The 26,808-nt window shown below is 37.7% G+C and overlaps 3 protein-coding genes across 3 annotated transcripts; all 3 read left to right on the top strand.

The window, feature by feature from the left end:
• The first annotated feature begins 584 nt into the window (after positions 1-584).
• On the top strand, positions 585-3,675 carry LOC104424669 (3-dehydrosphinganine reductase TSC10A). The gene is made up of 3 exons (XM_010037158.3): positions 585-1,221; positions 1,314-1,461; positions 3,165-3,675. Exons 1-3 carry the CDS (start codon positions 691-693, stop codon positions 3,458-3,460), a joined length of 975 nt encoding a protein of 324 aa, XP_010035460.1. The 5' UTR covers positions 585-690; the 3' UTR covers positions 3,461-3,675.
• A 9,438-nt stretch (positions 3,676-13,113) lies between these two features.
• Positions 13,114-15,456, top strand: LOC104424660 (3-dehydrosphinganine reductase TSC10A). The gene is made up of 3 exons (XM_010037145.3): positions 13,114-13,841; positions 13,934-14,081; positions 14,834-15,456. The coding sequence occupies exons 1-3, from the start codon at positions 13,308-13,310 to the stop codon at positions 15,127-15,129; spliced, it is 978 nt and encodes a 325-aa protein (XP_010035447.2). The 5' UTR covers positions 13,114-13,307; the 3' UTR covers positions 15,130-15,456.
• Positions 15,457-20,788: 5,332 nt separating this feature from the next.
• On the top strand, positions 20,789-24,908 carry LOC104424652 (3-dehydrosphinganine reductase TSC10A-like). Its single transcript, XM_039305588.1, has 3 exons — positions 20,789-21,457; positions 22,451-22,598; positions 24,480-24,908. The coding sequence occupies exons 1-3, from the start codon at positions 20,924-20,926 to the stop codon at positions 24,779-24,781; spliced, it is 984 nt and encodes a 327-aa protein (XP_039161522.1). The 5' UTR covers positions 20,789-20,923; the 3' UTR covers positions 24,782-24,908.
• The last annotated feature ends 1,900 nt before the right edge of the window (positions 24,909-26,808 follow it).

Here is a 26,808-nt window from a genome sequence, read left to right as displayed (position 1 = left end):
AGTACGGTGTTGCTGAGCAAGGAAGAAGAGATGCAGCACGAGGGCATACCCAAGACCTCACCAAACCACGACGGAAGAATCGCCAAAAGCGTGGAAGTCGTGGGAGAGGCAAGCGAAATCGACCGTCGGGAGAGTGCGATTTAGGAAGAAGTGCACCAAGAGAATGGAGCGCTGAGATGAGGTTGTCGAGTGGAGAGAGAAAGGCCATCGTCGGGAGGGAGCAACAGTCGTCGGAGGAATCGCTAGACCGGATGAACCGTCGGAGGAGGAAGAGAGAGCAAAGAGGAGAGAGAAGACCGTCTGCTCTTCCACGAGGAGAGAGAGACATTCAAGTGAGGAGAGAGAAATTTTGAGCGGGAGTGTTGCACATTTATTACCCATCCATCCATCCTTTAGAGTGAGAAGAGAGAGGAGAGAGAAAGAAGCGAGATGACAAGGGAGGGAAGACGTGAACCTGCTGCTGGACAGTTGTCAACCCGTAAATGGACTAGCACATAAATGATGTTGTCCTTTGAGGGTTTGCAATACTTTCTCGTAAAACCCGCCCAATATTTTCTACATGCCCACCCGTCCGTCACACATCACCACCATCCGTTGCTTTCCCGCATTGCCCCCTCCGCCTCTGCCCTCACCACCACCACCACCACCACACTATCACCCGAGCTCGAGATCCAAAGTTCTCCTTCGGCGATGGCGGCACTCTCCCTCCTCTCCCTCATCGCCCTCCTCCTCCTCCCCGCCCTCCTCCTCCTCCTCTCCATCATCGTTCGCCCCCGCCCTGTCAGGATCCCCCTCAAGAACCGCCACGTGTTCATCACTGGCGGGTCTAGTGGCATTGGCCTCGCCCTCGCCCACCGCGCCGCCGCGGAGGGCGCCCGCGTCTCGATCCTTGCCCGGTCCCAGGCCAAGCTGAAGGAGGCCAGGGAGGCCATCCGCCTCGCCACAGGGATTGACGTTGCAACGTTCTCCGCGGACGTTCGCGACTTCGATGCGTTGCGACGGGTCGCGGAGGAGGCCGAGCCAGTGGACGTGATGGTGGTGAACCAGGGGGTGTTCGTCGCCGAGGAGCTGGCCAAGCAGGAGCTGGAGGTGGTCAAGCTCATAATAGACGTCAACCTGATCGGGAGCTTCAACATGATCAAGGCGTTCTTGCCGGCGATGAAAGCGAGGACCGATCGGAGGCCGGCCTCGATTGCCCTCATGTCCTCTCAGGCCGGTCAGGTAATTCCTGCTATAGCTCACCGTGAGAGCATTCTCGCTTTGCATTGTCTCTATGCTTTTAATGGAAATTGCTGATGGGGTGATTGCTATAGGTGGGCATCTACGGCTACACTGCTTACTCCGCGAGCAAATTCGGGCTCCAAGGATTGGCGGAGGCGCTGCAACAAGAGATTATCGCCGACGACATCCATGTTTCGCTTGTTTTCCCACCGGATACAGATACTCCTGGATTAGTGGAAGGTATGTCGTTGTGAACTCGCCTCTTGCAGATCGTCACGGTGTAGTGTTTTTAGTTGTACTACTTTGCAATTGTGAGGATCAAATGCTTTGACCATATATTGCTTGTGGAATCTGTGTAGTTAGCCAACTGTGCTGGAAGAAGATAATTTGAATTTAGGGTGCGTTTGTTTCGCGGGATACATTTTCGGGGAAAATATTTTCTTCATTTTTTAGTGTTTGGGTCGATCGGGAAAATGAATCAATGAAAAACGTTTTCCTAGTCAACAAAAAATGTTTTCCTAGCAAAATTTAAATTTAAGAAAATGATTTCCCTTTTGAAAGGACCGGAAAACGTTTTCTGAATCTACCAGAGCTTAAATTTGATGCTTAATTTACAAACAATTATTCTTATAAAAATATATTTAAAAAAACTGAATTTGATTTTTTGATTTTTTAAAATTAGGAAAACATTATAAAAATAAAAATAAAAAATTCGAATTTTCTTCTTTTTCTTTTCTTCCTTTTTCTTTTAGCTTCTTTTTCACCCGTCACCGGCCACAAGGACGACCGGTGAGTTTTGGTCTCACCAGATCGAGCGATCTTATGACCTTCGACAACAAGGCTTGAGTTTGCCTGAGGCTGATAAGCCTCTAGCCTTGCTAAATCGGGTGAGCTTGTGGCCTCCAACGATGAGGCTCAAGCATCGCTAGATTGGGCGAGCTCGCAACCTCTAGAGGCCAGCTAGCGAGCTCGCGCTTTGGCGACACCGGAGCTCATCCTTTATAAGCAAGCCGAGAACAAACCGCCGAGGAAGTAGAAGGGATGGCGTGAGGAAGCTGAGAAGTGAAAAAAAGAAAAAAAAAAAAAAAGGAAATAAAAAGAAAGAAAATAAAAAATAAAAGTAAATCAAAAACAATAATATTAAAATTTTGAAGTTTTTTAAATTGAAAATTCATTTTTTTTTTCCTGTGATGAAGTGTGAAATTATTTAATGGGATCCAAATGATAGAAAACATTTTCAATTATACATTACTAAACAAAGGAAAATAAACCATATTCTTAGAAAATGCTTTCGCAGAAAACATTTTCCTTTACCATTGAGTTTTATGTGAAACAAACACACCCTTAGTAGAATTTAGATATGTAAATGACAGTTGATTCACTAGGAACTTCCATAAATGATCAAACGAGAAGCAAATCAATTGCTTTCCAAATCTTAGAGTTCTTTTATTTCTTCACAGTAGTTGCTGCTCTGCAATCCCCGGGCTTTCCGCTGGTTTCATCGATCACGATTGGATGATGAGAAGCATGTAGTTGTTTCTACCGCACAAGAGTGTAGAATAATAGAGTTAGCATGCATGATTCCAGCTAACTTCGATCTGCATCTACTTGTTTCCCAGCTCGTGATCTCTTACCTGCTCTTGATGGATGCTTTCTAACTTAACTGCAGGAATGCATTTTCATCTATTGTTATATTGGGCATTTTCTAATAGACAGTGTCTCTAGCTATTAATGGCAACAGCTCTGGCCCATAAATTAGTACCTAAAAGGCACATGCGTTTGTATGGCTGACCGTATCTCCATTGCTCTGAGTGCCGTCAAGAATTGAATGCTGAGGCCACGCTAGCAAATTGTGTTTTATTTTTCTTGTCTATGCTCTTGGATTAGTCCATCCTTTTTTTTTTCCTATGGACAATTATTTATACATCATTTCCTGACTGCAGAAAATAAGAGAAGACCTCCGCTGACAAGCATCATAGCTGCTTCTTCTGGTGCAATGAAAGCGGATGAAGTTGCAGAGAAGACAATAAATGGAATTAAATCTGGCAGTTTTATTGTACCTTGCAACTTCGAGGGCTACTTGCTAGCAATTTTGACTGGTGGTGTCTCTCCTCAAAGATCGTACGTCATGGCATTCGTGGAGATGGTCAGTGCTGGTATTGTCCGTCTTGCCTGTTTGTTCTTTCAGTGGAGCTGGTATAGCAGTATAGAAAACTGGCACTCGCAAAGTAAGCAGTGACCTGTAAGTTTTCTGCAGTAGTCCTCCTCAACGCTGGGTTGTTTTGCCATCTGCTGCTGTCATTGCTTTGAGTTTTGTTATATAACACGATGACTTCATATGCGATGCTTTTATTTGATCTCTGTATTGCCTTAGATTGTCAAAGTTGTTTTCTGAAGTTCTTGACTGCCATTTACTTTAGTCATGAAGCAAACCAGCCAGAAAATTTGTCTCAATCTCATCCCCTCTGGTCCTCCAGTATTAATTTCTCTTGAACGTTACATGTCTTACTTTAGAGTTGAGACTTCTTGGTGTGCTTGAAAAGTCTAAATCCTTGGAACCCTATCATGTGCTCTCAGACTAGAATTACTCATATTTCTCTCGGAAATTAACTTGTCAATTTTTAATGCTGCTCTCATGGAGATCTTGCCGGAGAAAGGAGTGATGCTTTTATAGATCTGTATCTGTGAAAATGTTAGAAAAAATCATGTTCGACTGTTAATCGTTAAAATTTCAACTTGTAACGTTTGGCATATGCAAAGTGGGAAGTGAACAATGCGCAGACATGTTCTTCGCCTGCGAAAATGGAGGCAAGACTAAGTATCATTTGAATGACTGGTTGTTAACCTAAGAGCATCCTTGAACTTCCAGTTTACCGGTTGTATGTCTTTGGGACTACAGCAAAGTGCAAACGACGAAAACCGTCGAATGCGCCATCGCTTCATTTGCCATTTTCTTGAGCATAAGCCGGTAAGTCTGGCTTTGGGGGATCCGAGCTTAGCGTTGAAGGTATTGGGCCCGGCCACAAGGGTCCTCGGCCCGGTCTTGGTACCCAAGTCCAAATGTCCCATCCGAGGTCCAAGCATTCGAGTCTAGTCTTACTATTTTGAAAAATAGTTTCTGAGTTTCGGAAGTCATTTCCCCAAATATAAGTATAGATTTTCCGTAAGAGACTTTCCATCAATTTGCTTTTTTAAGCAATTTAATAGCTGAAAAATGAGATAAATATTTTTTGAACACAAATTTCCCACAAAATAAAGGGACCTAGAATCATCTTCCAATGTTGCATACTTGCCTTCGTCATTCTGAGACAAGATCAATAAACTGATAATGAAATTATCAGAAAAACATATAACGAGAAATCTTTAAAACCATAACTAAAGGAATGCTAACTAGCCTAAAGAGTAAAGAGACACTCCTAGAAAATCAAGGTTTTATAAATATACAGAAATTGACCTTTTATTTTATAATCATAACTAAAGGGAAGCTAAGGTCCTGTTTGTTTAAAATTGTTTCTGTTCCCCGGAACAAAAATTTATGTTCTTTTGTTCCGGGGAACAAAAAAAAGAACTGAAACGTGTTTAGTAAAACTTTGGTTCCCGAGAACAGATTTGGAACAGAAATAAGAAGTAGATAAAAGTTGCTTTTTATTTTCGGGAACAATTTTGAGAAAAAATTTTTCTCTTCTTCTTCTTCTCCTTCTTCTCCTCCTCCTCCTCCTCCTCCTCCTCCTCCTCCTCATTCTTCTTCTTCTTCTTCTTCTTGCCTAGGCGAGGTTGAGGCCACTGGTGAGGCTCAAACTCACCTAGGCAATGTGAGGCTCACTTGGCCACCGAGGCCACTGGTGAGGCTTCGGCGAGCTTCCTCCTCCTCCTCCTTCTTCTTCTTCTTGCCTAGGCGAGGTTGAGGCAGTGGTGAGGCTCAAACTCACCTAGGCAATGTGAGGCTCACTTGGCCACTAAGGCCACCGGTGAGGCTTCGGCGAGCTTGCCGGAGCTCACCTAGCCTGTGGTCGGCGACTGTCCACAAAGATAAAGAAGGAAAAAAGAAAAAGAAAAATGTAATAAAAATATTGAAAAATTAAAAGAAAAATAAAATTATACAAGTTTACCAAATGCATTTTTATTTCTGGAATATAAATTTTTGTAGTAACCAAGCATTGTTCTTATATTCAGAAATTGTTCTCGGGAACAGAAACAAAAAAAAATCTATTTCTGTTCAAAAATTGTTCCCTGAAATAGAAATGTTACCAAATGCGCCATAATTGGCTTAAGTAGTAAATAGACACTAACTGAAAATCAATGGAAAGGTGAACTGAAACGTAGAGATACATCAACCAAGCTCGAGCTTTATTCAACTTTTGTTCTTGGTGCTCGAAATTAGATTTGAATGGGTCTAATATGTAATCCCCTACTTGAGCTCCTTTAGAGAACAATCTATATACTTGACTCAACTTCAACTCGGTTGCAATCAACTTGTGAAGGAACTCGAGCTTGAGCTCAATCCAAAAAATAGCCAGGAAATATGGATGTATTATGCAACTTTGAAGAGCTTTTGGTGTCTATTTTTTGAAGTTATTAATATCTCTACAAAAAAAAATAGAAATTGGATTAACCTCGTCAATTTGCTGAGGTGACTATTGGCAACCTCAAGCTCAACTCGATAGATAATTAAGAAATTTGAGCTCAAACTTGATTCAAAACTAGATGAGTCAATTTGAAGTAACCATCAAGTTAAGCTTAACTATTCGTCCCTAGCTCCATCCAAAGTCTATTCTTGCAAGAAAGCAAATTTCAACTATTAATTTACTTTCGAATTCTCTTATTTCTTGTTATATTTTAGGGTGCATTTGTTTCATAGAAACATTAAAATTTGGAAAATATTTTTGAAAAAAATGATCGCTTGTATTGCTTACAAAAATGGATAAATAAATAAAATTTCATCATTAACGAAAAAAATTGTACTAACAATTCCACCAACAAGGATAGTACCAACATTTCTACAAAAAATGATCGCTTATATCTTAAATATTGCACTACATCTGAAATTAATATATGACTGTCTACTTACATCAACAAGGATAGTACCAACATTTCTACCTATATATTCCCACTAATCACTACCAATAAAAATTTCTCAACCATCACAAACAGTGATGGATGCAATGGTGTCCATGTCAACGTTGCACTCAAGATAAGAAAATATAATTAGTTTTTGGGATCACAATGCAGAAAGGACAGTAACTTCATATGAGGTCTTTACAATTGTACCAAATTGAATAAACAATGACTAAGTGGTTGTCATTTAGTGGACAAAGAACACAATGCATTTCACCAAACAAAATAAATCACTCACCTTTGATTTATTGTGAGATTCCTTCTTTAGCATTGACATCGCCACAATCCACCACGAACCGAATCCTTTCCAACAAATTGAGTAAGTGAGAGAGGATGATGAACCTTGAGCGAGAGATTGAATGAGAGCGAGAGAAAGGGCACATGAGCAAGCAAGTGATTGCGACCGAGCAACATCAATTGATGACTTTGAACAGTCAACGATAGCAAGAGGGAGAGAGGACAAAACACTAGCATTGAATGAAGCTTCATGACTCTATCTATTTTGCGAGAATGTGTGAAGCTTCGTGTGACATTGTTTAGGCAAGCCACCTTAAAAGTCCACGTTGGACTTTCCGATTTAACACTTAAGTAAGCCAGTGAAAACTTATGACACTAAAATAAGTGTCATATGAAGCTTTTTGCACTTTTAGTGTCATTATTCCCATTATCTTGAACGAACTTAAATAATATTTTTTGAAAGTGTTTCACCAGAATTTCCATCAACGATGAAATATCTTTTACCAAAAGTCATTCTTCATTTTTTTATGAGAGAAGACAAATTATGCAATGACTCTAAATAGATTTTCACGTACACAAAGAGACCAATGATTTCACTTCAAATGGAACTAAAAGCATAAAACTTTTGCTGAAATATAATCAACAAATAAGTCAAAGGATATAAAGATATAACACTGGAATTTAATCGATAATGAGGATTTGAAAACTACAACCATGACTAAAATACAATAATTGAAAGATAATCACAAGATAACAAGATTTGTTTGTTGGTGTTAAGGGGTTTTCAAAGAGTATGATATGATTATTTAAAAGCTATGATCGACAATTACCTATGGTGGTTACGAATATAGGTTACAAAAGTTTACCGAAAGAGAAATAACTTCCTAGTGGTTATGAAAAGTGACAATTATACTAAAATAGCGACTAAATAATCAACCGGTGGTTATCCTCTTGTCAATTGTTTGTTGTTGATTCAGTGACTTCATTGATCAACTTCAAGGTTTTCAGCAATAATTTCACTATCAAACTATCAATTCTCTGTGAGTTACTGATAATTCTATTCATAAATGACTAGACTATACTCTCATTGCTGAAATCTTGTTGATAATAATCAAAAGTTGATCATTTTTTCGTGTAAGTAAATGCCGCCTTTAAAGAAATAAATGATTCATTGATCATTCGATTCTTTTAGATAGATAATCATGAGTCATCATGAGCCGCCTGGTCATCAACAAATTTGATTTTTCCTTGGTGAATTTTATTTTGGTCAGATTCATTATCTAACTCATATTTTTCCACAAAAGACACATTTTGTATTGTCTTCATGTGGCTTTCTATCTTTGTCCTTAAATAATTGCTTATACTTAGACACTCTCATTGCCAATTGGATTAAATCTACAAAATTTTGACTTTAAATTTTTTCTCCAGGATTGAATTTCAATCCACCGGAAGGCATATTTGTGAATTCTTTCTCTAAGAGTGAAGCGAGGCATCTATTTCTAATCCCCTTGAATCAAGCAACAAACTCATTGACTAACTCATTATCATATTGATAGATTCAAGTCAAATCAATAATCGGTACCTTAGATGTCATTCTGTCAAATGGAGAATGTTATTATTCTTCTATCTTAGCCAAAGTATGAACTGAATTAGGAGATAAATTTATATATGAAGTAAAGGCAGTTTTTGATGAAGGCAAAAGGAACACCTGAGTCTCAAGAATTCATTTGTTCCTTCCTCTCCACATTAGGCAATAAGTTGACCAACATGTAGTAGTCACCATCTTTAGCTAGTGAAAACAACAAAATCGGGAGTTTTGAATTCTCTTGGGTAAGGTCTAGGGTCAACCCAAACATGATGCGGCTTCCTATATATTGGCTTGATCATTTCTTTATCGGCACCTACTAGCCACTTAATTAGGATTCGTAAGTGGATATACTTGTCTTCCTACCCCCTTTTGTTTAGCATAAATAGATCAATAGACTTGACATTCCTATCCTTTAGGTTCAAGGTAGATGAGATTTTGAGTACTTTGTAAAATCCTCTAGTGTTGGGATTACTTGGTCTAAATTATTTCCACTGTTCAATTGATTAAGAGTTGGAAGAACATATTTGAAAACTGTCAGATTGGGTAATATTAGTATGGACTGATTCAATGTCTCTAGTTTGATAGCATCAAATATGTGTTTTGCTACGTAATTTGCCATCCTATTCTATTGTTTCTTGAATAGCCTTCAAAGTGGGGTTTGGTACTAACACCCTCGCCTACTCCTTATAATATGCAAAGGGATTTCAACATTGCCTCCTTGGTTTGGCTTACTACTGTAAAGGATGAGGTCTCAGATTGGATAGCCGCATCACCAAGGTTGTTACAATAGCATCAATCAGGTTTTGGATGATTCATTGTTCTCGGCATTCTATATCCTCAAATTCACTGCAATTGTCTTACAAGACATGCCAAAAAGATGTTTTGTGAAAGAATACAGGTTTTGGGCTAACTCTGAATAGGAAAAATCATAGATACACAAGGAAATCGATATTTTCACTTCAAATGAAACCGAAAATACACAAATTTTACTTGAATTTAATCAATGCTGAGAACCTGAAAACTACAACTATGACTACAATACAAAAATTGAAAGATAATTGAATAATAACAAGATTTGTTTGTTTGTGTGTGTTGGGGGTGTTTCTAGAGAATACAATGTGATTATTTAAAGGCTACGATCAACAATTATCAACAGAGATTACAAATGGAGGGTCCAAACATAGGTTACAAATAGTTATTGAAAAGGAATAACTTCCTCGTGGTTATGAGAAGTTACAACAATCCCAAAAAGGAGGCAAAATGACCAACCAGCGATTATGCTCTTGTCAATTGCTTACCGTTGACGTCGATGATTCCTTTGATTAACTTCAAGGTTCTCGTCGATATCTTCATGTCGTATGTCATCAATATCTTCAATGATGAAATTTTGATTCTCTTTAAGTTACCAATGATTATGTTCATAAATAATCAAATTATGTTCTCATTAACTAAGTTTTTCACACATTGATAATAATAAAAAGTTTGTCATTTTTTTTAGTGTAAACAGAAATAAGTGCATGTGAGAACTCATTGTTTTGAGTATGTTGATTTCCTTACTACTGTAGTGGGCAAGTGTTAAAGGAAAATTGACATGGTTGCTTGGTGCTTGCAATTGCTTTCATGAGTATGTGGATTCTTGATATGCTTGTGAATCTACATCACCGTGCATGGTTGCAATAGGTGAATTAGTTATCAATTACAAGCACTTAAATTATGTAGAATATATGTTGTGTTCCTCAAGTGATTTAATTTTTTTTATGAAAATGTAAATAACTAAGAAATAAGTGATTGGTAGTTTCTAAATTATAGTGACTCGGAATGATATGTGATATTATTTGTTAATTTTTTTTTGCTAAAATGATATTATTTATTAATTGTTAGTATGATGTTGTGCTCTATGGTCGAGTGGCAAGTAGATCTCTTACTTTAGACCTAAAGCTTTCATCTACTAGATTATTCTTATGTCAAATAACTTTGATTGGTCTAGTTCGGATCTCGAGGGCATTTAGATTAGTGCTTCCAAAAATCTCTTTGGAAGATTAAATCAGAGCGCACAGCAAATATAAAGATATATTTCTATATAAAAGATATTGGTGCATATGAGTTGGGGTTAAATTATACATACAATTAAGTATAAATTTGTCACGCCCCGATCCTCCAAGCACGTACCCATCCCTCTATAGTCGATTAAAAAGCGACGTCCTAGGACACATCGCCAGCCCGTTCATTTTAATGCACATGCAAAAGTATATAAATAATCCCCAAACAACAATTCAATGAGATAAAAAAGTAGGGTCACATTTTCTTGAAAACCACAACACACATTTTTACATATCAGATTAATTTATATACATTACTACATCATTTAAAGATATTTTCATTTGTCCATTTGTTAAAATTTAGGATAAATGATCAAAGAGAAGTTTAAATATGACAAAACAATAATTTAATGATGTGATAAGTATATTAGAAGTTCTAAAACTCATTATAAAAAGGCAATTACACTCTAAAATTTTCAAAAAGTACAATTAAATTCTAAAAATTGTCAAATTGATGCAAGTTCTTCCATTAACATGATTAAGTTGGCTAACGAAAAATATTGACATTATATTTTTACAATTATTTTCTCTCTCATATGGGGCATTTTTTTTTATTATAGTCTCCTTAAAATATTATGTAAATTAGATTAAAAATGTAAGGGCAAAATTTATTAAAAATTTGTAAAAAAAAGAATATCGAGGCCCTTACCAGAGGGGCAATGCCAGCACCATCACCAAAGGCCAGCAAACATGGGCACCCTCAACCTAGTTTTGGGTGAGCCTCGTCAGCCCACACAATCACCTAGGTGCTAGGAGGACTAGTCACCCTTGCCTAAGATTAGCGACCTTCACTGGCCATCTCCAGCAATCCTACCCTTTATACCATGGACTTTCTTAATGAGGATCTCAGGACACTGATTAAATATATTTAATAAACAAATATTCTTATTTTCAATATGTTAATCTGTAATCTGCCCACATCCCATGTCTTTATTCCCCCCCCAAATTGATCCTCTTATATGAACTTGTTGTCGCAAAAGATCGGAATCATTAAAAATTTGCTTGGATAGAAGTTAGAATACAAATAGTGTTGACATAATACATACGTAATTTAAGTGAAATAAAAACAACCTTATTTTGGCCAACAAATCATCTAATGGAACCTTGACGGAAGGTAAATGTGTCCAAGTAGGCATAGTTTAGGGCTTTTTATGTCACAATAAAAAGTTTATGGTAAATTTGTCAAAGTAGATATAATTTATGATTTTTGTTGGCTTTTTTCCTTTCTTAAAAGTCTGGAATTTTGGAAGAAACATGATTTGTCAAATACCAATGTTCTGCTATATCCAAAAAAAAAAGAAGAAGATGCATGCCGAAAATTCTTTTGGGACAAAATCGATTTGTTAATAGGAGATCATACCTTGGATTTTCTTAACGATTCATACGCTAATTTTTACACATCCCATGCCTTGATTTCCCCTCCCACGTTGATCCTCTTATACGAACTTGTTGCACAAAAGATTATAATAGTTAAAAATCTGCCTACATGAACATTAGATACAAACAGTGTTAATATACACGTGACTTAGATGAAGTAAAAAGGACATTATTTTGGTTGACAAATCATCTAACGAAAAGTAAATGTGTCATAATAGATATAGTTTGGGATTTTTTATGTCACAATTAAAAGTTTATGATAAATCTATCATAATGAATATAATTTAAGATTTTTGGTGGGTTTTTTTTTTTTCTTTTCGAATAGTCTAGATTCTTGGAACAAAAATGATTTCTCAAATACCAATGTTCTGCTATACCCAAAAAAAAAAGGATGCATGTAGAAAATTCTTTTGGTACAAAATCAATAAGTTAATAGGAGATTATACCACAGATTTTCTTAATGATTTGATGTGCTAATTTGTCCACATCCAATGCCTCGATTTCCCCTCCCAAATCGACCCTCTTATATGAACTTCTTGCACAAAAGATTAGAATCGTTAAAAATCTAGCTACATGAATATTAAAAAACAAACAATGTTGATATAACGTACACGTGACTTAAATAAAATAAAAATGACCTCATTTTGGCTGTCAAACTATCTAACGGAAAGTAAATGTATCTTAATAGGTATAGTTTGGGCTTTTTTATACCACAATTAAAAATTCATGATAAATATGTCATAATGGATATAATTTAAGATTTTTCGTGACTTATTTCCTTTCCAAATAGTTTAGATTCTTGGAAGAAAAATGATTTCTCAAATACCAGTGTTCTATTATGTTATACCAAAAAATAAAAAAAGGATGCTTGTAAAAAAAAAATTGGATAAAATCAATCGGTTAGTTGGAGACTGTATCATGGATTTTCTTAATGATGGTTTGTCCACACACTGATTAATTACTTTTAAGAAAGAAATATTCTTATTTTCAATACACTAATTTGTCCACATCCCATGTCTCCATTTCTTGTTCCAAATTGATCCCCTTCTATGAACTTGTTCCGCAAAAGATTAGAATTATTAAAAATTTTCCTACATTGACTCTAGAAAACAAATAATGTTAACATAACACACGTGTGATTAAGTACGACTTTATTTTGGTTGATAAATAATCTAATGGAATCTTGATGGAAAATAAATGCGTCCTAATGAGTATATTTTGGAATTTTTATGTCACAATAAAAAATTTCATGTGATTCTGTCATAGTGGATATAATTTATGATTTTTGTTGGCTACTATAAAAAAAAATGCTTGTTGAAAATTTGTTTGGGACAAAATCGATGGGTTAATAGGGTACCGTCCCATGGATTTTCTTAACTAGGGTCTCCAAATACTGATTAATTATATTCAATAAAATAATATTCTTAGTTTCAATGCACTAATCTGTCCACATCGCATGCCTCGATTTCCCCTCCCAAATTGAGAACAGATTGATTCCTCGGTCTACGCTCTCGATCTCATCGAACGGTTAGAAAAGCCCGCCCGATCGATCCCCACCCCTCCGTCACGCATCATTACCGTCCGTTCCCCTCCCGCATCTCCCTCTGCCCCCGCCGCCGCCGCCGCCACCGTCATCGCCCGAGCTCGAGCTCCGAAGCCCCTCTCCGGCGATGGCGGCGCTCTCCCTCCTCTCCCTCGTCGCCCTCCTCCTCCTCCCCGCCCTCCTCCTCCTCCTCCTCTCCCTCATCGTCCGCCCCCGCCCCGTCAGGATCCCCCTCAAGAACCGCCACGTGTTCATCACCGGCGGCTCCAGCGGCATCGGCCTCGCCCTCGCCCACCGCGCCGCCGCGGAGGGCGCCCGCGTCTCGATCCTCGCCCGGTCCCAGGCCAAGCTGGAGGAGGCAAAGCAGGCCATCCGCCTCGCCACGGGGATCGACGTCGCGACCTTCTCCGCCGACGTCCGCGACTTCGACGCCGTGCGGCGGGCCGCGGAGGAGGCCGGGCCGGTGGACGTGCTGGTGGTGAACCAGGGGGTGTTCGTCCCCGGGGAGCTGGCCAAGCAGGAGCTGGAGGAGGTCAGGTTCATGATAGACGTCAACCTGATCGGGAGCTTCAACATGATCAAGGCGTTCTTGCCGGCGATGAAAGCGAGGACCGACCGGAGGCCGGCCTCGATTGCCCTCATGTCCTCTCAGGCCGGTCAGGTAATTCCTGCTATAGCTCGCCGTGAGAGCATTCTAGCTTTGCTTTATTTCCATGCGTTGAATTGAATTGGTTATTGGGCGATTGCTGGTAGGTGGGGATCTACGGCTACACTGCTTACTCCGCGAGCAAATTCGGGCTCCGAGGATTGGCGGAGGCGCTGCAACAAGAGATTATCGCCGACGACATCCATGTTTCACTTGTTTTCCCACCAGATACTGATACTCCTGGACTAGTGGAAGGTATATCGTTGTGAATTCCCCTCTTGCAGATTGCCCTGGTGTAGTGCTTTAAGTTGTACTGCTTTGCAATTGCTGAGGATCAAATGCTTTGACCATATATTGCTTGTGGAATCTGTGTAGTTAGCTGACTTTATTGGAACAAGATAATCTGAATTTGGTAGAATTTAGATATGTAAATGACTGTTGATTCGCTACAAACTTCCATAAATGATCGAAGGAGAAACAAATCAATTGCTTTCCAAATAGTTCTTTTATTTCTTTCACAGTAGTTGCTGCTCTGCAATCCCCGGGCTTTCCGCTGGTTTCATCGATCATGATTGGATGATGAGAAGCATGTAGTTGTTTCTACCGCACAAGAGTGTAGAATGATCGAGTTAGCATGCATGATTCCAGCTAACTTTGATTAAGCTGCATCTACTTGTTTCCTAGCTCATGATCTCTTACCTGCTCTTGATAGATGCTTTCTAACTTAACTGCAGGAATGCATTTTCATCTATTGTTATATTGGGCATTTTATAATAGACATTGTCTCTAGCTATTAATGGCAACAGCTCTGGCCCATAAATTAGTACCTAAAAGGCATATGCATTTGTATGACTGGCCTTATGTCCGTATCTCCTGTGCTCTGAGTGCTGTCAAGAATTGAATGCTGAGGCCACACTAGCAAATTGTGTTTTATTTTTCTTGCCTATGCTCTTGGATTAGTTTTGTTTCCTATGGACAATTATTTATACATCATTTCCTGACTGCAGAAAATAAGAAAAGACCTCCGCTGACAAGCATCATAGCTGCTTCTTCTGGTGCAATGAAAGCGGATGAAGTTGCAGAGAAGACATTAAATGGAATTAAATCTGGCAGTTTTATTGTACCTTGCAACTTCGAGGGCTACTTGCTAGCAGTTGCGACCGCTGGTTTGTCTCCTCAAAGATCGTACGTCATGGCATTCGTGGAGGTGGTCAGTGCTGGTATTGTCCATCTTGCCGGTTTGTTCTTTCAGTGGAACTGGTATAGCAGTATAGAAAAGTGGCATGCGCAAAGTAAGCAGTGACCTGTAAGTTTTCTGCAGCAGTCCTCCTCAATGCTGGGTTGTTTTGCCATCTGTTGCTTCTGTCATTGCTTTGAGTTTTGTTATATAACACGATGACTTCATATGTGATGCTTTTATATGATCTCTGTATTGCCTTAGATTGTCAAAGTTGTTTTCTGAAGTTTTTGACTGCCATTTGCTTTAGTCATGAAGCAGACCAGCCAGAAAATTTGTCTCAATCTCATCCACTCTGGTCCTCTAGTATTAATTTATCTTGAACGTTAGATGTCTTACATTAGAGTTGAGACTTCTTGGGGTGCTTGAAATTTCTAAATCCTTGGAACCCTATCATGTGCTCTCAGACTAGAATTACTCATATTTATCTCAGAAATTAGCTTGTCAATTTTTAATGCTGCTCTGATGGAGATCTTACCGGAGAAAGGAGTGATGCTTTTATAGATCTGTATCTGTGAAAATGTTAGGAAAAATCATGTTCGACTGTTAATCGTTAAAATTTCAACTTGTAACGTTTGGCATATGCAAAGTGGGAAGTGAACAATGTGCAGACATGTTCTTCACCCGTGAAAATGGAGGCAAGACTAAGTATCATTTGAATGACTGGTTGTTAACCTAAGAGCATCCTTGAACTTCCAGTTTACCGGTTGGATGTCTTTGGGACTTCAGCAAACGATGAAAACCGTCGAGTACGCCATCACCTCATTTGCCATTTTCTTGAGCATAAGCTGGTATGTCTGGTGTTGGAGGATCCGAGCTTAGCGTTGAAGGTATTGGGCCGGGCCACAAGGGTCCAAGCGTTAGAGTCTAGTCGTACTTTGAAAAATAGTTTCCGAGTTTCGGAAGAGTCATTTCCCCGAATATAAGTATAGATTTTCCGTAAGAGACTTTCCATCAATTTACTTTTTAAGCAATCTAATAGCTGAAAAATGAGATTACTATTTTTCGAACACAAATTTCCCACAAAATAAAGGGACCTAGAATCATCTTCCAATGTTGCATACTTGCCTTCGTCATCCTGAGACAGGATCAGCAAACTGATAATGAAATTACTGAGGGATGCAGAAAAACATATAATGAGAAATCTTTAAAACCATAACTAAAGGGATGCTAGCTAGCCTAAATAGTAAAGAGACACTCCTAGAAAATCAAGGTTGTATAAATATACATAAATGGACCTTTTATTTTATAATCATTACTAAAGGGAATCTAACTAGCTTAAGCAGTAAATAGACACTAACTGAAAATCAATGGAAAGGTGAACTGAAACGTAGAGATACATCACCAAGCTCGAGCTTGATTCAACTTTTATACCCGGTGCTTGAAATTAGATTTGAATGGGTCTAATATGTAATCCCCTACTTGAGCTCCTTTAGATAAGAATCTATATACTTGACTCAACTTCGACTCGGTTACAATCAGTTTGTGAAGGAACTCGAGCTTGAGCTCAATCCAAAAAATAGCCAGGAAATATGGATGTATAATGTAACTTTGAAGACCTTTTGTTGTCTATTTTTTGAAGTTATTAATATATCTGCAAAAAAAAAAAAAAAAAAATAGAAATTGGATTAACCTCGTCAGCTTGTTGAGGTGACTATTGGATTCAACAAATAATTAAGAAATTTGAGCTCAAACTTGATTCAAAACTAGATGAGTCGATTTGAAGTAATCATCAAGTTAAGCCTAACTATTCGTCCCTAGCTCCACCCAAAGTATAGTCTTGCAAGAAAGTGGATTTCGACTATTAATTTATTGGTGAATTCTCTTATTTCTTGTTATATTTTACGGTGCATTTGTTTCACGAAAAAATTAAAATTTGGAAAACATTTGTGAAAAAATAATCGCTTGTACTAGTAGTTCCACCACCGACAAGGATAGTACCAACATTTCCACAAAAAATGATCGCTTATATCCTAAATATTGCACTATTTCTGTCCTGAAATTAATATATGATAGTCTACTTACATCAACAAGGATAGTACCAATATTTCCACCAATATATTCCCACTAATCACTACCAATAAAAATTTCTCAACCATCACAAATAGTGATGAATGCAATGGTGTCCATGTCAACGTTGCACTCAAGATAAGAAAATATAATTAGTTTTTGAGATCACAATGCAAAAATGACAGTAACTTCATATGAGTTATTTACAATCGCACCAAATTGAATAAATAATGACTAAGTGGTTGTCATTTAGTGGAGAGAGAACACAATGCATTTCACCAAACAAAATAAATCACTCACCTTTGATTTGTTGTGAAATTCCTTCTTTAGCATTGACACCGCCACAATTGCACCACAAACTGAATCCTTTCCAATAAATTGAGCAAGTGAGAGGGGATGACGAACCTTGAGTGAGTGGTTGAATGAGAGCGAGAGAAAGGGCATGTGAGCAAGCAAGTGATTATGACCGAGCAACGTTGATTGATGACTTTGAACAATCAACGATAGCAAGAGGGAGAGAAGACAAAACACTAGCATTGAACGAAGCTTCATGACTCTATCTATTTTGCGAGAATGCATGAAGTTTCGTGTGACATCGTTTAGGCAAGCCACCTCAAAAGTCCATGTTGGACTTTCCAATTTGACACTTAAGTAAGCCAGCGAAAACTTATGGCACTAAGGTAAGTGTCATATGAATTTTTTGCACTTTTAGTGTCATTATTCTCATTGTCTTGAACGAACTTAAATAATATTTTTTGAAAGTGTTTCACCAAAATTTCCATCCACAATGAAATATCTTTTGCTGAAAGTCATTCTTCAATTTTTTATGAGAGAAGAAAGATTATGCAATGACTCTAAATAGAAAATATTTCACATACACAAGGAGACCAATGATTTCACTTCAAATGGAGCTAAAAGCATAAAACTTTTTGTTGTAATATAATTGACAACTAAGTCAAAGGATATAAAAATACAACACTGGAATTTAATCGATAGCAAGGATTTGAAAACTACAACCATGACTACAATACAATAATTGAAAGATAATTGCAAGATAACAAGATTTGTTTGTTGGTGAAAAGGGGTTTATAAAGAGTATGATGTGATTATTTAAAACCTACAATGGACAGTTACCTATGGTGGTTACAATTATAGGTTACAAAAGGTTACTAAAAGAGAAATAACTTCCTAGGGTTATGAAAAGTTACAATGATACTAAAATAGTGACTAAATAATCAAATGGTAGTTATCCTCTTGTCAATTGTTTGTTGTTGATTTAATGACTTCATTGATCAACTTCAAAGTTTTTGTCGATAATTTCACTAACGAACTGGGATTTATTTGTAAATTCTTTCTCTAAGAGTGAAGTGGGGCATTTATTTCTAGCCCCCTTGAATCAGGCAACAAACTGATTGACTAACTCATTATCATATTGATAGATTCAAGTCAAATCAATAAACAATACCTTAGATATCATTCTATAAAATTGAAAATGTTATTATCCTTCCATCTTAGCCCAAGTATGAACTGAATTAGGAGATAAATTTATATATTAAGTAAAGGCAGTTTTTGATGAAGGCAAAGGGAACACCTAAGTCTCAAGAATTCATTTCCTACGTCTCCACATTAGGCAATAAGTTGACCAACATGCAACAGTCATCTTTAGCGAGTGAAAACAACAAAGTCAGGAGTTTTGAATTCTCTTGGGTAAGGTCTAGTGTCAACCCAACCATGATGTGGCTTCCCACATATTAGCTTGGTCATTTCTTTATCGACACCTAATTCTTGTAATATGAGCCTAGCCACTTAATTAGGATTTGTAAGTGGATATACTTGTCTTCCTGCCCCCTTGGGTTTAGCATGGACAGATCAATAGACTTGACATTCCTATCCTTTAGGTTCAAAGTAGATGAGATTTTGAGGACTTTGTAAAATCCTCTTATGTTGGGATTACTTGGCCTAAATTATTTTCACTATTCAATTGATTAAGAGTTTGAGGAACATATTTGAAAACTGTCATATTGGGTAATATTAGTATGGACTGATTCGATGTCTCGAGTTTGATCGCATCAAATATTTGTCTTGCTACATAATTTGCCATCTTATTCTATTGTTTCTTGAATAGCCTTCAAAGTGGGTTTTGGTACTAACACCCTCACCTACTCCTTATAAAGTGCAAAGGGATTTTGAGATTGCCCCCTTGGTTTGGCTATGTTGCCATAAAGGATGAGGTCTCAAATCGGATAGCCGCATCACCAAGGTTGTTACAACAGCATCGATCAAGTTTTGAGTGATTCCTTGTTTTCGGCATCGTATTTCCTCAAATTCACTGCACTTGTCTTACTGGGCATGCCAAAAAGATGTTTTGTGAGAGAATATAGGTTTTGGGTTAACTCCGAATAGGAAAAATCACAAATACACAAGGAAATCAATATTTTCACTTCAAACGAAACCGAAAATACATAAATTTTACTTGAACTTAATCGATGGTGAGAACCTGTAAACTACAACTATGACTACAATATAGAAATTCAAAGATAATTGAATAATAACAAGATTTGTTTGTTTGTGTGTGTGTGTGTGTGTGTGTGTGGGGGGGTTTCTAGAGAATACAATGTGATTATTTAAAGCCTACAATCAACGATTATCAACGGAGATTACAAATGGAGGTTACAAACATAGGTTACAAACATTTATTAAAAAGGAATAACTTCCTAGTGATTATGAGAAGTTACAAAAATCCCAAAAATGGAGGCAAAATGACCAACCGGCGATTATGCTCTTGTTAATTGCTTACTGTCAATGTCGATGATTTCTTTGATTAACTTCAAGGTTCTCATTGATATCTTCACGTCGTATGTCATCAATATCTTCAATGATGAAATTTTGATTCTCTTTAAGTTACCAATGATTTTGTTCATAAATAATCAAATTCCGCCCTCATTAACTAAGTCTTTCACATGTTGATGATAACAAAAAGTTTGTCATTTTTTTAGTGTAAACAGAAAGAAGTGTATGTGAGAACTCATTGTTTTGAGTATGTTGATTCCCTTACTAGTGTAGTGGGCAAGTGTTGAAGGAAAATCGACACGGTTGCTTGGTGCTTGCAATTGCTTTTGTGAGTATGTGGATTCTTGATATGCTTGTGAATCTACGTCATCATGCATGCTTGCAATGGGTGAATTAATTATCAATTACAAGCACTGAAAATTATGTAGAAGATATGTTATGTTTCTCAAGTGATTGAACTTTTTTATGAAAATGGAAATAACTAAGAAATAAGTGATTGGTAGTTTATGAATTATAGTGACCGGAATGATATGTGATATTATTTGTTAATTTTTTTTTTGGCTAAAATGATATTATTTATCAATTGTTAGTATGATGTTGTGCTCTATGGTCGAGTGGCAAGTAATCTCTTACTTTAGACCTAAAGCTTTCATCTACTAGATTATTCTCACGTCAAATTACTTTCATTGGTCTAGTTCGAATCTCAAGGGCATTTAGATTAGTGCTTCCAAAAATCTCTTTGCAAGATTAAATCAGACCACATAGCAAATGTAAAGACATATTTCTATATAAAAGACTTCAGTGCATATGAGTTGAGTTTAAATTATACGTACAATTAAGGATAAATTAGGCATTCATCGAAAAATGAAATTAAATTATTTATTCGCTTGAAATTTGTATAGAAAATTTTACGTCGTGACGCTAATTGGCTTATATTTGAGGAGGAAGTGCTCTTATTTTCAATACCCCACGCCTCGATGTCCCCTCCAGTGTTGATCCTCTCCCAGGAACTTATTGCATACAAATTCTGAATTGGCCGGCTCCTCAGTCAACGCTCTCAATGGCGGCACTCTCTCTCCTCTCGCTCCTCCTCCTCCTCCTCCTCCCTCTCTCCCTCCTCCTCCTCCTCTTCCTCATTGTCCGCCCCCGCCCCGTTAAGATCCCCATCAAGAACCGCCACGTCTTCATCACCGGCGGCTCCAGCGGCATCGGCCTCGCAATCGCCCACCGTGCCGCCTCGGAGGGCGCCCGCGTCTCGATCCTCGCCCGGTCACAGGCCAAGCTGGGGAAGGCCAAGCAGGAAATCCGGCTCGCCACCGGCACCAATGTCGCGACCTTCTCCGCTGATGTCCGTGACTTTGACACCGTGAGGCGCGCCACAGAGGAGGCTGGGCCAGTCGACGTGCTGGTGGTGAACCAGGGGGTGTTCCTCCCCGAGGAACTGGTCAAGCAGGATCTGGACGAGGTCAGGTTCATGATAGACGTCAATCTGATGGGCAGCTTCAACATGATCAAGGCAGTTTTGCCGGCGATGAAAGCAAGGACCGATCGTAGGCCGGCTTCAATTGTCCTCATGTCCTCTCAGGCCGGCCAGGTAATTACTGTTTCAATTCATGGTGAGAGAATCTAGCCTCCAGTTGTTTCGAAAAAATATAATATTTTAGGAAAATGTTTTCCACAAAATAATTTTTAAGAAAATATAATTATTTTTTAGTATTCGACTGAAACTTAAAAATAAAGTAATTAAATATTTTTAGTTGTTTGGTAAAGAAATCTTTTCGCCATGCACTCTTTTTCAATAAATTTTTTATTGTTTATATTTTGAAATCGATTTTTAATTATTTTAATTTTTCAAAAAAAGATTTTTAAATATTTTTTTTATTTTTATTTTCTTTCTTTTTGTCTTATTCTTTTATGGCCAGTCGCTAGCCAAAGACAAGCTTGAGCTCACAAGAGATCGGTGAGCATGAGGGCGAGCCTTAAGCTCGCCAAACTCGGGCCTCGCTAGATCAGTGAGCCAGAGGCTCGCACTCGCCATTGTTTGCCGATTTGGCGAGCGGCGAGCTTGAGAGCTCGCCAGAGGTCAGCAACCTCAAGCTCATCGCTTGCTAGAGATCGGTAGAGATAGGCAAGTGTGAGGGCAAGCCTCTGGCGAGGCCCAAGGCGCTCACCTATGGGCGATCATTGACCATAGCCACGGCCGGCAACCTGCCGAAGCAAGTGGAAAAAAAATAAAAGCAAAAAAAAAATTAAAAATTCGAACTTTTAAAAAAGAAAAAAAGAGGGGTTATTAGGGTATGGGATGAGAGAGAATGAATCATGAAAATATTTTCCCCAACTTTTTTTTTCTTGTTGATGTTTTCCCCAACTTGAAAAGTGAAAAATATTTTCCCCTACTTGAGGAGACTTTTTTTTCTTGGTGGAAAATATTTTCCACAACTAGTTCATTCTCCGTTCTCTGTGAAACGAATATCGAAAAATCTGAAAAATAGTTTTCTGTAAATAGTTTTCCACGAAATGAATAGAGCATTAGTTTTGCATTGTCTCTATGCTTTGAATTGGAATTGATGATTCGTGATTGCTGTAGGTGGGGATCTACGGTTACACTGCTTACTGCGCAAGCAAATTTGGGCTCCGAGGATTAGCGGAAGCACTGCAACAAGAGATAATTGCTGATGACATCCATGTTTCGCTTGTTCTCCCACCGGATACCGATACTCCTGGATTAGCGGAAGGTATATCCAAACCTGTCTTATTTCAGATATGGTGATGGGTTAGTTATATTTAATAAATAAGTTATAAATGAGTTTAAACATAACATGGGTATAAAAAAAAATGTCATAACTGGATTTAGAACTTGACCCAATCCACATCTATTAATTTCTCTTCATTCTTTCTCACCCTCATTTGATCTCGCACTCACTTACTCCACACTATGAGTTTTCATAAATTTGGATATATAAGAAAATGCTTTAGCAACATTGGTTGATTCGGGTATAGGTCACTGAGTTGGATCATTGTCAATCCAACCCGACCACTAGTTTGACGAGTCTAGGTATATCGTTGTGAATTCGCTCTTGTAGATTGTCCGTGTGCAATGTTTTTAATCGCATCGCTTTCCAGTTGCAAGGATTAGATGCTCTACCATATATTGTTTGTGAAATCTATGTAGTTAGATGACTATTAACGGAACAAGATAATCTAAATGTGCTAGAATTTTGATATGTAAGGCTCCTTTCGTGTTCCACCGAGAAAGTTTCTAGACAAAATATCTTTCATTGGAGGTTGGCTCTTCCGTTTTTTTGTGTATTGACTTCTGTATCGCTTTATCCACAAAGTGGTTAACATCGTGTCTCCAAATGGTAGTTGATGTCGAGCCGTCATTAACTATGACTATTGCTACATCTGAACTCCCGTGGCTCGATATGTCCATTACAAGCCCGGTGGGCCTTATTGACTATCGACAGCCCACGGAGTCAACTTTTGGTGTTAATAGTTACTTTTGCGGAAAATAATTTTCAAGAAAATATTTTTTGGATTTTCTATTGTTAAATTCATGGAAAATGACAGGGAAAACACTTTTCATTCATAGAAAAAAGTCTTCTAAAAGAGGAAAAAATGTTTTCTACATTTCAAGTAGCGGAAAAAGCTGAAAACATTTTCTATTTTTTCTTTCACCTCACTTTCTATCACAAAACACTTTTTCCTTTTATTTTTAAATTTCTTTTTAATTATCTTTTTCTTTTTTTTCTTTTCTTTTTCTTTATTTTTTTCATTTTCTTCTTCCTCGGTCAGCAATTGGCCATGCGAGATCAAACCTCATCGACTATGGCAAGGTGGGTGAGGCTTGAGCCTCGTCGACCTCTAGCAACCTCGGGAGAGCTCAAACCTTGCTCAGCTTGTTGGATCTAGCAAGGCCTAAGCTCACTTGAGGTCGGTCCTCAAGTGAGCTAAGAGGGTCTCGCCACCAGCTAAGGAAAAAGAAGAAATAATAATAATAATAATAATAATAATAATAATAATAATAATAATAATAATAATAATAATACAATCAATTTTTTAAAAAATTATTGAAAGGAATGCATGGAGGAAAAGATTTTCCTCATCAAATGACGGAAAATATTTTCTAATTCATTTTCAGATTTTAGCGAAATACTGGAAATATTGTCATTTTCCTGAAAAACATTTTCTAAAAGCGCTATATTTTTCACGAAATGAATAGAGCTTGAATGACAATTCATTCTCTAAGAACTTCCGTAAATGATCGAAGGAGAAGTGGATCTTCTTTTTTACAAACCATAGAGTTCTTTTGTTAGTTCACGGTAATTGCTCCTCGGCAATCCCAGGGTTTTTCGCTGGTAGTTTCTGAAGAACATAGTTGTTTCCGCGGCACAAAAGTGTAGAATAAGCAAGCTAGCATGCATGATTCCCGCTAGTTCAGGTTAAGCTGCATCTACTTTGTTCCTAGCTTATGATCTCTTTCCTGCTTTTTATAAATGCTTTCTAAATTAGTTGCAGGACATGCCAGCAAATTGTTCTTGTTCTTGCCTATGCTCTTTGAATTAGTCCATCCTTTTTTTTTCCTTTTTAACGGATACATCACTTCCTGACTGCAGAAAAAAAGAGAAGACCTCCGATATCAAGCATCATAGCTGCTACTTCCGCTGCAATGAAAGCGGATGAAGTTGCGGAGAAGACAATAAACGGGATTAAATCTGGCAGTTTCATTGTGCCTTGCAACGTTGTGGGCTACTTGCTAGCAATTGCGGGTGCTGGTTTGTCTCCTCAGAGATCGTACGTCACGGCATTCGTGGAGGTAGTTGGTGCTGGAATTTCCCGTCTCGCCGGTCTCTTCTTGCTGTGGAACTGGTATAGCAGTATAGAAAAGTGGTATGCGCAAAAAAGCAGTGACCAGTGAGTGTTCTGCAGTGGACCTCCTCGATGCCGGGTTGCTTTGTCATCTGTTGCTGCTATCGTTGGTTTTAGTTATATGACACGATGACTTCTGTCTGTATAGCCTGAGATACCTTGTTATTGTGGAATATGATGAAATATTGTAAAAAGATGATGATTTCAGAGGCTCGACCTTTCAGAGGCTCGACCTTTTCAAGTCGTATTTCTTGGATTGCTGGCTAAAGAGAAAGCTACCATTCATATAGCAGGATGACCATATGATATGCATGTTCATCCCAATGTAAGGGCGGTGCTATTTTGTACCTCCATTTTCACAAAAACACTCCATTTTCTTTCAATAAACTTACCAAAATACCCTCCCTCCCTCCCTCCCCCCCCTCTCTCTCTCTCTCTTCAAATCTCTCTTCAAATTATTATTTCTTTTTTATCGACCTAACCCACAAAACGACCTTTATTTTTGTTGGCTCTTTTATCTTATCATTTTCACAATATATATGTCGAAATACACTCAAAAAGATAATGTCTTATCATGTATATTTTTATCATCTTGCCTAGAAAAGGTCATTCATTCTAGAGAATACAATGTGATTATTTAAAGCCTACAATCAACAATTATCAATGGAGATTACAAATGGAGGTTACAAACAGTTATTGAAAAGGAATAACTTCCTGGTGGTTACGAGAAGTTACAACTATCCCAAAAATGAAGGCAAAATGACCAACCAGTGATTATGCTCTTGTCAATTGCTTATTGTCGATGTCGATGATTCTTTGATTAACTTCAAGGTTCTCGTCGATATCTTCACATTGTATGTCATCAATATCTTCAATGATGAAGTTTTGATTCTCTTTAATTTACCAATGATTCTGTTAATAAATAATCAAATTCTGCTCACATTAACTAAGTCTTTCACATGTTGATGATAACAAAAAGTTTGTCATTTTTTTAGTGTAAGCAGAAATAAGTGCATGTGAGAACTCATTGTTTTGAGTATGTTGATTTCCTTACTTCTGTAGTGGCCAAGTGTTGATGGAAAACCGACACGGTTGCTTGGTGCTTGCAATTGCTTTTGTGAGTATGTGGATTCTTGATATGCGCGTGAATCCACGTCATAGTGCATGCTTACAATAGGTGAATTAATTATCAATCACAAGCACTTAAATTATGTAGAATATATGTTGAGTACCTCAAGTGATTGAACTTTTTTTATGAAAATGTAAATAACTAAGAAATAAGTGATTGGTAGTTTCTGAATTATTGTGACTCGGAATGATACGTGATATTATTTGTTAATTTTTTTTTTGCTAAAATGATATTATTTATTAATTGTTAGTATGATGTTGTGCTCTATGGTCAAGTGGCAAGTAAATCTCTCACGTCAAATAACTTTAATTAATAAAAAAAATTAATAAAAAAATCATATTTTTAAAAAAATTATTGAAAGGAATGCATGGAGGAAAATATCTTCCTCATTAAATGACTGAAAATATTTTCTAATTCATTTTTAGATTTCAACGAAACACTGAAAATATTGTCATTTTTCTGAAAAACATTTTCTAGAAATGCCATATTTTTCACGAAATGAATGAAGCCTGAATGACAATTCATTCTCTAAGAACTTCCATAGATGATCGAAGGAGAAGTGGATCTTTTTTTCCAAACCATAGAGTTCTTTTGTTAGTTCACGGTAATTGCTCCTAGGCAATCCCAGGGTTTTTTGCTGGTGGTTTCTGAAGCACATAGTTGTTTCCGCGGCACAAAAGTGTAGAATAATCAAGCTAGCATGCATGATTCCCGCTAGTTCAGGTTAAGCTGCATCTACTTTGTCCCTAGCTTATGATCTCTTTCCTGCTTTTAATAAATGCTTTCTAAATTAGTTGCAGGACATGCCAGCAAATTGTTCTTGTTCTTGCCTACGCTCTTTGAATTAGTCCATCCTTTTTCTCTTTTTTTCTTTTTAACGGATACATCACTTCCTGACTGCAGAAAAAAAGAGAAGACCTCCGATATCAAGCATCATAGCTGCTACT

This window comes from Eucalyptus grandis, chromosome 2 (genome assembly GCF_016545825.1).
Source record: "Eucalyptus grandis isolate ANBG69807.140 chromosome 2, ASM1654582v1, whole genome shotgun sequence".
NCBI classification, from domain to species: Eukaryota; Viridiplantae; Streptophyta; class Magnoliopsida; order Myrtales; family Myrtaceae; genus Eucalyptus; species Eucalyptus grandis.
The sequence above is the reverse complement of the archived record's forward strand: the minus strand, read 5'-3'. Positions and strand labels throughout refer to the sequence as shown.